The following is a 12642-nucleotide window of genomic DNA, read 5'->3' as shown; positions in this document are numbered from 1 at the left end:
ATGACATGGTGTTATACCCTGGGTTGTCCTGAACGAGCCCATTTGATGTCTTGTGAAGAAAATGTGCAGCTGACCATACATCTGAAGGCACTCATGACTCCATTCTATGTGCACCAAAATTACGATCTGCTTTTCTGAATTACCTAGTGAAAGAACGTATTGTATAATTTAGCTAGTCATGTTGGCAATAGAACAAGCTTTCACATTATTCCCACCTCCTCCAGATTGCGATTTATAATAGAACATTTTTGGATTGCGTAAACAACAACAGTAATTGTGTAAAGGCGGGAATTCAGGGCTGTTCCAAAGAAAACAACTACAAGTGTGCTTGCACTAGTTCCTCAACGGCACAGCTAGGAGAGTTCAAAAAGCTCCTTGTAGTTCATTATTATTATTATTAAGACTCTTCTTTGAGTCATAAAAGTGCTTTGAAATTACTTAGGAACTGTGCACACTTTGGAGAGGTGTGTAGCCACTTGGAAACACCAGTTACACCTCTCACTCAAACCCTTGTCATTGTTTTTGTCTTATGTTACACCTACCCCAAATTTTCCAAGAATGTTCTTATGTTACTGAATGTATCCAGAGTATTTTCAGATTTCGTTAACAACAAATGCGGCGAAAAGTACAGTAAATGTAAAATGCTCATAAAATCAACATTGTAATGTTTGTCCTCACCTTTAGTTTAATTTTCCCATAATCTCCAAACTGTTCCCTTTTAATTGCTACCATGGGTATTGGTTTATTTGGATCCCCATTAGCTGTTGATTTATTTCCCTTCCAATTCATCACCTTATCAGTGACCAGGGGAATATTGTAATTAACTAGTCATTAGATATCAGAGAAGTAAGGCCATTTAAACTGTAGTTTTTTACATTAAGAATTGTGCTTTTCTAAGGCACACTGTTGATATGACTAATGGGATGACGCAGGATGTGTTTTGGGGGATAGTGGTGGTGGTGACAGCCAGGTATCATGATGAAAAATGGCAGACATAAAGGTCTTATTTTTGCCTCATTAACTTTGTAGAACAAAATAGTGGGATGCTGTTTCGGAGGAGACTGTGTCGTAGGCTGTGTTCAGAGGTTGGCTCAGAGTGGGAGGCTGGCTAGGTTCTATGCTGTGTCTATTGGCTAGGTTCGAAGCTGTGTCAGACGGAGGCTGTGTGTCGTAGGCTACGTCATAGCCTTTGTTGTAGGCTGGGTGTATCGTAGCCTGTGTCCTGTATTGGAGGCTGTGGGAGTGTGAGGGTCTGTGTCATTGTGGGTCAGGGGATTGTGTGTCTGATCCAATCAGGAGTGACTTGTCCAGACACTGAGCCCCAGCTCCTCCTAGCCATAACAGGGATTAAACCCTTACTCCCCCAGTCCCCTAGTACCATCTACTTCCCCCCCATTGGCCTCTCCCCCCACATCACCATTCCCGTCATACCCCTGCTCCAAGTACAGGAAGTGGTGGTCGCCATGGTCACCCGTTTGTCCGGGGAACGCTGTGTCCTCCTCTTGTTGCGTTTGATCCAGGCACCAAGGACCAAAGCTCTACCAGGGGCCTGGTGAGTCAGTCATCCCCAGAGGGCCCATCATGGCTGGCTGTCTGTCTGTGGGGAGGTAACGGCAGGTCGCTGGGGCAGAGTGGACTGGAGGGAGGGAGGGAGGCGTTGCCGACTGTTCCTCATTTCTTGCTTTAATCCAAGGATAATGACTAGGTTTCTATTTTGAGCCACTTCCTAATCTGACTAATGGGATTTACCCTGCTTCTTCTCTTTGTTTTGATATTTACATGTGTGAGGAGCGGAATGACGCGCACGCTTGTGTTATGTGTTGTAGCAAGGTGTCTGTGTGTGTTCCATCCCCTTGTAGGCTGACACATTGATTTCCTGATTTGATTTAGAAATGTGATTTCACCATAAGGCCCCTGATTAGGCACATTTAGGCAGTGGAATAGATGATCCTGTGAGATGTTATTACAGATCGCTTTATTCAGTCTCATCAATCTCTGTCACAAAGACTCACAGCCCTGCTCCATGTTTATCGAACATATTACATCACCAGGTAGCTAACTAGAGTCCCATGAATGCATAACCTTACTGGATGGACTGTATTGGCTGGCCCTCTACGACACAATTTCTTCCTCCTCCACCTCACTAGTGCCGCATTTCCATGGAGACTTACCCCCACATCAGTGTGTTGCCAGTGTTTTAAGTTAATATAAACTCTAGTGGTATTGTGTTTCCATTAGGAGTGTGACACTAAAGCATGAAACACAGAGAATCACACTGCAGATAGACTGCCGGTAGGTATTATCACAGTGGGAGGCCGTTCCTTCTAATGCTAGAACAAAAGCGGTACCCGTGCGTGCCGACCCGGTAGCGATGAACCTGCCGTTTCTACTTGTAGAATCGCAATGCTCGTCAGTGGCCAACAACTTGACATTGAGCCAATCAGAGAGCACAGATCTCCACGTTGGGGAGCCAACAGGAGTGACAACAAAAAGGAAAAAAGAGGGCATTTTCTCTGTACACCAACGATTAAAGGGATACTTCAGGATTTTGGCAATGAGACCCTTTATCTATACTGAACAAAAATATAAACGCAACATGGAAAGTGTTGGTCCATGGTTTCATGAGCTGAAATAAAATATCCCAGAAATGTTCCATATGTACAAAAGCTTATTTCTCTCAAATTTTATGCGCACATTTGTTTACATCCCTGTTAGTGACCATTTCTCCTTTGCTAAGGTAATCCATCCACCTGACAGGTGTGGCATATCAAGAAGCTGATTAAACAGCATGATCATTACACAGGTGCACCTTGTGCTGGGGACAATAAAAAGCCACTTTTAAAATGTGCAGTTATGTCACACAACACAATGCCACAGATGTCTCAAGTTTTCAGGGAGCGTGCAGTTGGCATTCTGACTACAGGAATGTCCATCAGAGCTGTTGCCAGATAATTTAATGTTCAGTTCTCTATAATAAGCTGCCTCCAACGTAGTTTTAGAGAATTTGGCAGTACATCCAACGGGCCTCACAACTGCAGACCATGTGTAATCACGCCAGCCCAGGACCTCCACATCCGGCTTCTTCACCTGCGGGATCGTCGGAGAAGGGGGGGTGCTGAGGAGTATTTCTGTCTGTAATAAAGCCCTTTTGTGGGGAAAAACTAATACTGATTGGCTGGGCCTGACTCCCCAGTGGGTGGGCCTATGCTTTCCCAGGACCACCCATGGCTGCACCCCTGCCCAGTCATGTGAAGTCCATAGATTAGAGCCTAATGAATTTATTTCAATTGACTGATTTCCTTATATGAACTGTAACTCAGTAAAATCTTTGAAATTGTTGCATTTATATTTTTGTTCAGTATACTTCCCCAGAGTCAGAAACTTGTGGATACCATTTTTATGTCTCTGTCCAGTATGAAGGAAGATGGGGGTAGTTTCACATTAGCACAATGACTGGAAGTCTATGGGTATCTACTATCATGCTAGCAGATACCCATAGACTTCCAGTCACTGCCAATCACACTTCATATGCAATGTAGGTCATGGGATGGTAGCTAGCTAAGTGCACAGACGCAATCCACACAACACTAAATACTTCCTCCAAGCTAGCTAACCACTATAGCTAGTATTGACATTATAATTAAATCACAATGGATTAGCCAAAGTCACAGAATAGCACTTGATCTAGACATGAAGTCAGCTACTGCTCTGTTCAATCGTTGGGCATCTTTTGAGTTAAATATTATTACATTTGAATATTTATGTAAATTTATTTTTACAGCCATGTATGCATTAATTGAATCAATTATACAACCATACAATCAATTTGACTTGGGTAAAAACAATCTAACTACAAAACAACAATGGTAATCATTTATTTGAATGGTCAATCTATTGATAAACTGGGTAAATCAAGGTCTATTCACAATAGGGGGCGGCAGGTAGCTTAGTGGTTAAGAGCGTTGTGCCAGTAAACGAAAGGTCGCTGGTTCTAATCCCCGAGCCGACTAGGTGAAAAATCAGTCGATGTGCCCTTGAGCAAGGCACTTAACCCTAATTGCTCCTGTAAGTCGCTCTGGATAAGAGCGTCTGCTAAATGACTAAAATATAAATGTAAATACAGCTTATGCATATTATTCAATAGGATTGTGTGCATGCATTGAGCTTGTTTTAGCTGATTGTATGGGGCTACAGATGACAAACAATCCCTTCCATTTAGGATTTAGTTTATTGGCAACTGCTAAGAGAACATTTTATTTTACTGATTACCAACATTTACATAGAAGCAATCTCTTCTTTTATAAAAGTGTGCACTGTCTCTAAGAAATTAATGACGTCATTTGCGAGGCAGAATGTGGCTGTGGAATCTGAATTTGTTGCTATAGAATATAGTGGAAACCAGATGGAAGGCAAAGGAAGACTAAGAAGTGAATTCGTTTTTGGTGGCGAGGGAGACTAAGTGAATCAATAACGTTTTTGGTGACAATCAGCTTTGAAATCAGCATATTTTGCTGCACTATAAAGGGGCTGCGCTGATAGTTTGGTTATCGCTAGTTACCACAGCAACAAAGTCAAAATTGGCTATATCGTAACATTTGATGAAAACAAACTTTTTGGGTTTTAATGTAAGGTTGGGGTTAGGCATAATGTTAGCAGTGTGGCTAGGGTTGGGTTTAAAATCAGATTTTAAGAAGATTGTATAAATAGGCGGTATTATTTATACTAAGGAAGTCAACTAAGGAAGTCAACTATTATCAAATACTAAGGAAGTCTCTAGGTTTTGCTCGCCTGAGGTAGAGTATCTTATGATAAGCTGTAGACCACACTATTTACCAAGAGAGTTTTCATCTATATTTTTCATAGCTGTCTATTTACCACCACAAACCAATGCTGGCATTAAGATTGCACTGAATGAGTTGTACAAGGCCATTAATCAACAGGAAAACGCTCATCCAGATGCAGCGCTCCTAGTAGCCGGGGACTTTAATGCAGGGAAACTTAAATCCGTTCTACCTAATTTCTACCAGCATGTTAAATGTGCAACCAGAGGGGAAAAAACTCTAGACCACCTTTACTCCACACACAGAGACGCATACAAAGCTCTCCCTCGCCCTCCATTTGGCAAATCTGACCATAACTCTATCCTCCTGATTCCTGCTTATAAGCAAAAACTGAAGCAGGAAGCACCAGTGATTCGGTTAATAAAAAAAGTGGTCAGATGACGCAGATGCTAAGCTACAGGACTGTTTTGCTAGCACAGACTGGAACATGTTCCGGGATTCTTCAGACAGCATTGAGGAGTACACCACATCAGTCACTGGCTTCATCAATAAGTGCATCGATGATGTCGTCCCCACAGTGACCGTACGTACATACCCCAACCAGAAGCCATGGATTACAGGAAACATCCGCACTGAGCTAAAGGGTAGAGCTGCCGCTTTCAAGGAACGGGACTCTAACCCGGACGCTTATAAGAAATCCCGCTATGACCTCCGACGAACCATCAAACAGGCAAAGAGTCAATACAGGTCTAAGATTGAATCATACTACACTGGCTCTGACGCTCGGTCGGATGTGGCAGGGCTTGAAAACTATTACAGACTACAAAGGGAAGCACAGCCGCGAGCTGCCCAGTGACACAAGCCTACCAGACGAGCTAAACCACTTCTATGCTCGCTTCGAGGCAAGCAACACTGAAGCATGCATGAGAGCACCAGCTGCTCCGGACGACTATGTGATCACGCTCTCCGTAGCCGATGTGAGTAAGACTTTTAAGCAGGTCAACATTCACAAGGCCGCAGGGCCAGACGGATTACCAGGACGTGTACTCCGAGCATGTGCTGACCAACTGGCAAGTGTCTTCACTGACATTTTCAACATGTCCCTGACTGAGTCTGTAATACCAACATGTTTCAAGCAGACCACCATAGTCCCCGTGCCCAAGAACTCTAAGATAACCTGCCTAAATGACTACCGACCCGTAGCACTGACGTCTGTAGCCATGAAGTGCTTTGAAAGACTGGTCATGGCTCACATCAACAGCATAATCCCAGAAACCCTAGACCCACTCCAATTTGCATACCGCCCCAACAGATCCACAGATGATGCAATCTCTATCGCACTCCACACTGCCCTTTCCCACCTGGACAAGAGGAACACCTACGTGAGAATGCTATTCATTGACTACAGCTCAGCATTCAACACCATAGTACCCTCTAAGCTCATCACTAAGCTAAGGATCCTGGGACTAAACACCTCCCTCTGCAACTGGATCCTGGACTTCCTGACGGGCCGCCCCCAGGTGGTAAGGGTAGGTAACAACACATCTGCCACACTGATCCTCAACACGGGGGCCCCTCAGGGGTGCGTGCTCAGTCCCCTCCTGTACTCTCTGTTCACCCATGACTGCATGGCCAGGCACGACTCCAACACCATCATTAAGTTTGCCGACGACACAACAGTGGTAGGCCTGATCACCGACAACGATGAGACAGCCTATAGGGAGGAGGTCAGAGATCTGGCCGTGTGGTGCCAGGACAACAACCTCTCCCTCAACGTGACCAAGACAAAGGAGATGATTGTGGACTACAGGAAAAAAAAGAGGACTGAGCACGCCCCATTCTCATCGACGGGGCTGTAGTGGAACAGGTTGAGAGCTTCAAGTTCCTTGGTGTCCACATCACCAACGAACTATCATGGTCCAAACACACCAAGACAGTCGTGAAGAGGGCACGACAAAGCCTATTCCCCCTCAGGAGACTAAAAAGATTTGGCATGGGTCCTCAGATCCTCAAAAAATTCTACAGCTGCACCATCGAGAGCATCCTGACTGGTTGCATCACCGCCTGGTATGGCAACTGCTTGGCCTCTGACCGCAAGGCACTACAGAGGGTAGTGCGTACGGCCCAGTACATCACTGGGGCAAAGCTCCCTGCCATCCAGGACCTCTATACCAGGCGGTGTCAGAGGAAGGCCCTCAAAATTGTCAAAGACTCCAGCCACCCTAGTCATAGACTGTTCTCTCTGCTACCGCACGGCAAGCGGTACCGGAGTGCCAAGTCTAGGTCCAAAAGACTTCTCAACAGCTTCTACCCCCAAGCCATAAGACTCCTGAACAGCTAATCATGGCTACCCGGAATATTTGCACTGCCCCCCCACCCCATCCTTTTTTACGCTGCTGCTACTCTGTTAAGTATTTATGCATAGTCACTTTAACTCTACCCACATGTACATATTACCTCAACTACCTCAACTAGCCGGGTGCCCCCGCACATTGACTATGCAACGGTACCCCCCTGTATATATAGCCTCCCTACTGTCACTTTATTTTACTGTATATATAGCCTCCCTACTGTCACTTTATTTTACTTCTGCTCTTTTTTTTCTCAACACTTTTTTGTTGTTGTTTTATTCTTACTTTTTTTGTTTAAAATAAATGCACTGTTGGTTAAGGGCTGTAAGTAAGCATTTCACTGTAATGTCTGCACCTGTTGTATTCGGCGCATGTGACCAATAACATTTGATTTGATTTGATTAGCCTAAACAGGTTATTTTTTTTCTGTATCGAAAAAGTAGAGAAGTTTCGATTTACAGTGCAACAATGGATTCGTTTCCATGAAACAGCTGCCTGTGTTAGCTGCTGAATTAGTGCAGTGTCCTTCACTAGCTAGCCAAAGTAACCCCCCGCCCTATCTCACATGTACGATCTCTTGTTTTAACACCCCATCCTCCTTCCATCCTCCACAAGTTGTCCCCTTATATGAACTCTTTCCATTCTCTCCATCATTCCTGGCCTCTGTCTATTGTCAGTTCATTTGGAGGAGGGACTGGGAATGACATATGTTCTTGCATTGGAATATGTCCACATTTCTTACCATGATGCTTCCTGCTTATTAGAGGGAACCTTTTATATAGCTGAGGGAAGACCGACTCTGGAGAAGAGACTGTGAATGCTCAATACTGCAAGACATCACATTCTGCTGGATCTGCTGAATATATGTTTTTGTTTTTTTCTCTCAGTTTTATCCTGTCGCTCAGACACGGATCCGCCTGTGCATCTGTGTGTCTGTGTATTAAAGGGCTCATTCTTGGAGTATGGATTTAGCTAGGCCTAATTGATATGTTTAAATTAGGGGGTGAGTCAGTGTGTGTGCGTACTTGCCTGCATCCATATTTACCACTATTTGAAAATAGCTCTCATAGCAGGTCAACTCTCCTCTGGCAAGTCTACTCTTCCCTGTTTCCCAGTACATGTGGTAGAGTAGTGCTGACACTAGCTCAGCGGAGCAGCAGGAGCTGTCTATCCTGGTGGAGGGAGGGAGGCAACATACTCTGCCCCAGCTCTCTGGATTAAGACAGCCTCCTGTCACTTCTAGGCAAATCCCTGCCTTATTTTAGCTCATTGGTCACCATAGCAACACCCACCCGTAGTATGCGTTCCAGCAGGTATATCTCACTGGTCATCCCCAAAGCCAACACCTCCTTTGGTCGCCATTCCTTCCAGTTCTCTGCTGCAAATGACTGGAATGAACTGCAAAAATCTCTGAAGCTGGAGACACTTATCTCCCTCACTATCTTTAAGCATCAGTTGTCAGAGCAGCTTACCGATCACTGCACCTGTACACAGCCCATCTGTAATTAGCCCACCCAACTACCTCATCCCCATATTGTTATTTATTTTGCTCATTTGCACCCCAGTATCTATATTTGCACATCATCTTCTGCACATCTATCACTCCAGTGTTAATACTAAATTATAATTGTAATTATTTTGCACTATGGCCTATTTATTGCCTTACCTCCATAACTTACTACATTTGCACATACTGTATATAGATTTTCTATTGTATTTTTGACTGTACGTTTTGTTTATTCCATATGTAACTCTGTGTTGTTGTTGTTTTTATCGCACTGCTTTGCTTTATCTTGGCCAGATCGCAGTTGTAAATGAGAACTTGTTCTCAACTGGCTTACCTGGTTAAATAAAGGTTAAATAAAAAAATTATATAAAAAAGGCAGGGGGAGCCTGGAGCAGGGGGCCTGATTGAGGACAGGGGGAGCAGCCTCACTGTCGCTCCGCCGTAAAGAGCCCCAGCCTTAAGGTGTCCGCATGCTTCCCGTCTGAAACAGTTCGGAACAGTTTGTGCATATATTATGACTACATTTTGTGACGTTTTTGTTCATTTTGGCCTTCAGCAAGGTTTTTTTTCAGCTTAGTCTACGCCTGTTTGTCGGTGATTGGTCAACAGTAGGGATTCTTCAATTAAGTGTTTGTCATTCAACGATAGACGGCTCATTTTCATGCACATTTTTCACTTGCACCAAACATCGTAGTTAGATGTAAAATTACGTAACTAAGATCTCCTCTGCAAAAACATACAAATGTATGACCGACTTCTTGCGTTATCTATGGCGTCTCAAGATTGACAAACAGTACCATTGCAGCTTTTTTCTTGTTTTTCAAGCAAAGCCAGCCCAACTGAAGCCTATGGATGCCCTACTACTGAAGCACAGCAGCCCTACTACTCTACCCCCACCCCTAGATCCCACTAAGAGCCTTATGACAGACACAAAGCCAGACACAACAGAACAAACAAACAGGCCTTGACAAAAAGACAATAGATCCGATCTGTTATCTGTCCTCATAAACAAACAGGCCGTGTCAGCTAATGGGCCTTTTAGTTATCTGTCTGTGGGTTTCAATCTGAATAGATCCCCCCTGAATAGATCCCCACGGGGAGGGGAGGTGACATGGACCAGGCCATATAGCTGTCAGAGCAGATAGAGGAGAGGGGGGGTCACTTTAGCCAGGGAGAAACTGGCAAGCTCTCTGACACCCCCACCCCCCCTTCCTATCTCCATGGTGGGGCCTTAACTCTTACTATGCCACAGCTCAGTCGGAACACAGGGGAAGGAAGGAGAGGTTCTGGGAAGGATCAGTGCATGACCGTGGCACGTCGCTGTCCTCTCCTGGCTCCTGAGTTCAGTCATTCCCCTGAGATCTGCTTCGGGCCAGTACATGGACGAGTCAGTCTGGTGCACCCACCCACCAACTCAGCTGCCTTGTGATTAGTGTCCGCCCTGAGATTGAAAGGTTGGGAGTTAGATCCTCGTCCGAGTCGTACCAAAGACTGTAAAACTGGGACCTGATGTGTCTCTGCTTGACACTCAGCGTTACGAAGATAGATTTGGTGTAAGGCACTGCAATAGACCAGCATACCCCATCCCGCTGTATCAAACACGTCTGGATTTCAGATGAGCAGTTCTTCACACATGGATTCTAAAGCTGATGGTGATGGCCAGAGATGTTCTGCAGAGACATATTGGAGTCAGGTCAGGTGACATTAGAGCTGGGCGATATAGACAAAAATCCATATTATGATAAATTGACCTTATTCTTCCTATAACGATAAATCAGCAATAAATTACAAAAAAATATTTTTGGGGTAGGTGCTAGAGCTGGGCGATATGGACAAAGTTATATTGTGATAAATGTAACTATTTTGCTCGAACAATAAATACAATCATTTAAAAAAAAATGTTTTATGGGCAGTTACTTTAAATTAGTGGTAGGGCTCTAGAATAGTTTTCCTCCTGTGTCAAGTAAGACAACTGAGATGGTAGCCTATGATTAAAATATAAAAAAAGTAAGCTATTTCATCAAACATCCAGAGAATGAATAAAAATCCATTATTATTATTATTATTATTATTATTATTATTATTATTATTAATGCATGATTGATATTTTGATGTGCTACCTGTCAAAATAGGATCCAGAATGATCCGATTTTATTTTTGGCTCATCAGAGAATTTGACGACATCTTTGTACACGTTGGCCTATAGACTGTTATTCACCACCTGAGGAAATGGTAACTCAAAACACGTAGCTAGATTGCTAACTGTAAATATGTTATATAGCCATGTAGGCTAATTGATTAATCAATCAGTAAATGTAGGCTTATGTCCTACAAAAACCTTCCAGCGCTAGGCCTAGGCTTTTTGTAGGTCTATTCACTGCAAATGTCGCGCATCAAAACCATACTACGGCCTACTCCGGTTGTAAAGTGGTGCCATGAACTCAATATTAAGAGGTGAGAAATAAATGATATACTCACAGAAAGCCATGACTCTCCCCTCTTTAACTAGAACCACAGTAGTTGCTTTGAAAACTGTATTTTTCACGCAATTGCATTTTGAGCAATGGTCATATGCTTGTGCTTCTCAGAATGCATCTCCCCCTCCTCCGTGTGCACAGTGGGGAGAGGGAGTGGGAGTGGCTCGCTCACACGGCAGGCGACAGCAAAAAGGGGAAAGGCAGGAATCAACATAATGCATCGGCTGTTACTGTTGACCAAATAATGGTTTTAGAACAATCTACAGGAACGTTGTGTAGCAGAATTACCGAAAATTACCTACGTACGCAAAATGCTTTGGTAAGAGGAAGGCGGAGCCGGTAATTTCCGGTTTACTGTCCCAGCTCTAGGTGACATTGACCCTTGGCACCAGGCCAGAGTGGCATCAGAAATTGATGTGTGTGTGTGCGTGTGTTTGTGAGGCGTGTGTGTCCTTTTTAATGAAGCAGTTTTGCCAGCGTCCTTCAAACAGATTTCACTGTGAGAGACATCATGGTTATACAAGTATCTGCTGCTCACGATATCCATTTGCGTACGTGTGTGGGTGTGTAAGTTTTGTGCACATATGAAACCATAGGACTTTCTCATGAAGCTACTCCTCTTGCCAAGTCTAGGTAATACAATTAGTTTTTCTGATATATGAGAGCAATAACATTGAAATATTTGCCTAAGTAAACGGCCAGTCTCCGCTTGGCTTCATTTTCACTATCTGTTCCAGCTGATATTTGCATCGGTCTTGTCATATCATGCTAGAAAATGTGCCAAATTAAAGTGTGAGACTATCAGACTGCAGCTTACTGACGGAGGTGTTCGAGGTAGAATTAAGGGTTCTCCAAAGTCAACTTTGGACTACGAGGGACGGACAGATCTAAAAATCACTTGTTAGGGTTTGAAAGTAACTCCACGCGGTTTCAAGGCAGTCAACTGACCTTCTCCCCCCTGGCGTCTCTCTCTGTTCCCCAGCAGGTTGGATGGTTTTTCCCCTACCCTGGTCACCATGAGCACCATCTCTCCCACCGATTTCGACAGCCTGGAGATCCAGCAGCAGTACAATGACATCAACAACCGCTGGGACCTGGCAGCAGAGACAGACTGGGACAATGAGAACAGCTCGGCACGCCTCTTTGAGCGCTCGCGCATCAAAGCTCTGGCAGGTAGGACAGGCCCCATGTGTTAGCGTGGGCATCTGCATGTGTATGTATTGTGCCCGTGTGCGTACGTGGTGTGTGAATGTCGGGGTATATGACTAGTGTGTGTGTTCCCAGTACACCCTCCTGTTGTGGAACATGACCAGCCATGCAGGTTGCAGTAATGTGGAGGCCCAGCAGAGGGAAGCATCAGGCAGCCCTGCAGCTAGAGGCAGCAGCATCAGGCACCTCCATTCTCACTCTACCATTTAAACATACACTACACAACCTCTCTGTGGTCACGCACACCCTTACCCCACCACTCAACACTGGAGGGAGAGAAACTGATACCACAACTTCAAACTGTGGTATGTGATAGT

At 44.4% G+C, this 12642-nt stretch overlaps 1 protein-coding gene across 4 annotated transcripts in view; it reads left to right on the top strand.

The window, feature by feature from the left end:
- LOC121579513 (spectrin beta chain, non-erythrocytic 1) overlaps nucleotides 1-12642 on the top strand; it is a 97167-nt gene that overhangs the window by 21325 nt on the left and 63200 nt on the right. For all 4 annotated transcript variants that reach the window (XM_041894145.2, XM_041894143.2, XM_041894142.2 and 1 more), the window contains exon 2: nucleotides 12099-12289. In XM_041894145.2, coding sequence (XP_041750079.2) covers nucleotides 12133-12289 — 157 coding nt within the window. In that variant the 5' untranslated portion in view covers nucleotides 12099-12132. The remainder of the gene's footprint in view (nucleotides 1-12098; nucleotides 12290-12642) is intronic.

This window comes from Coregonus clupeaformis, chromosome 13 (assembly GCF_020615455.1).
Source record: "Coregonus clupeaformis isolate EN_2021a chromosome 13, ASM2061545v1, whole genome shotgun sequence".
NCBI lineage: Eukaryota > Metazoa > Chordata > Actinopteri > Salmoniformes > Salmonidae > Coregonus > Coregonus clupeaformis.
Note: the sequence above shows the minus strand (reverse complement) of the source record. Positions and strands in the feature narration are given on the sequence as shown.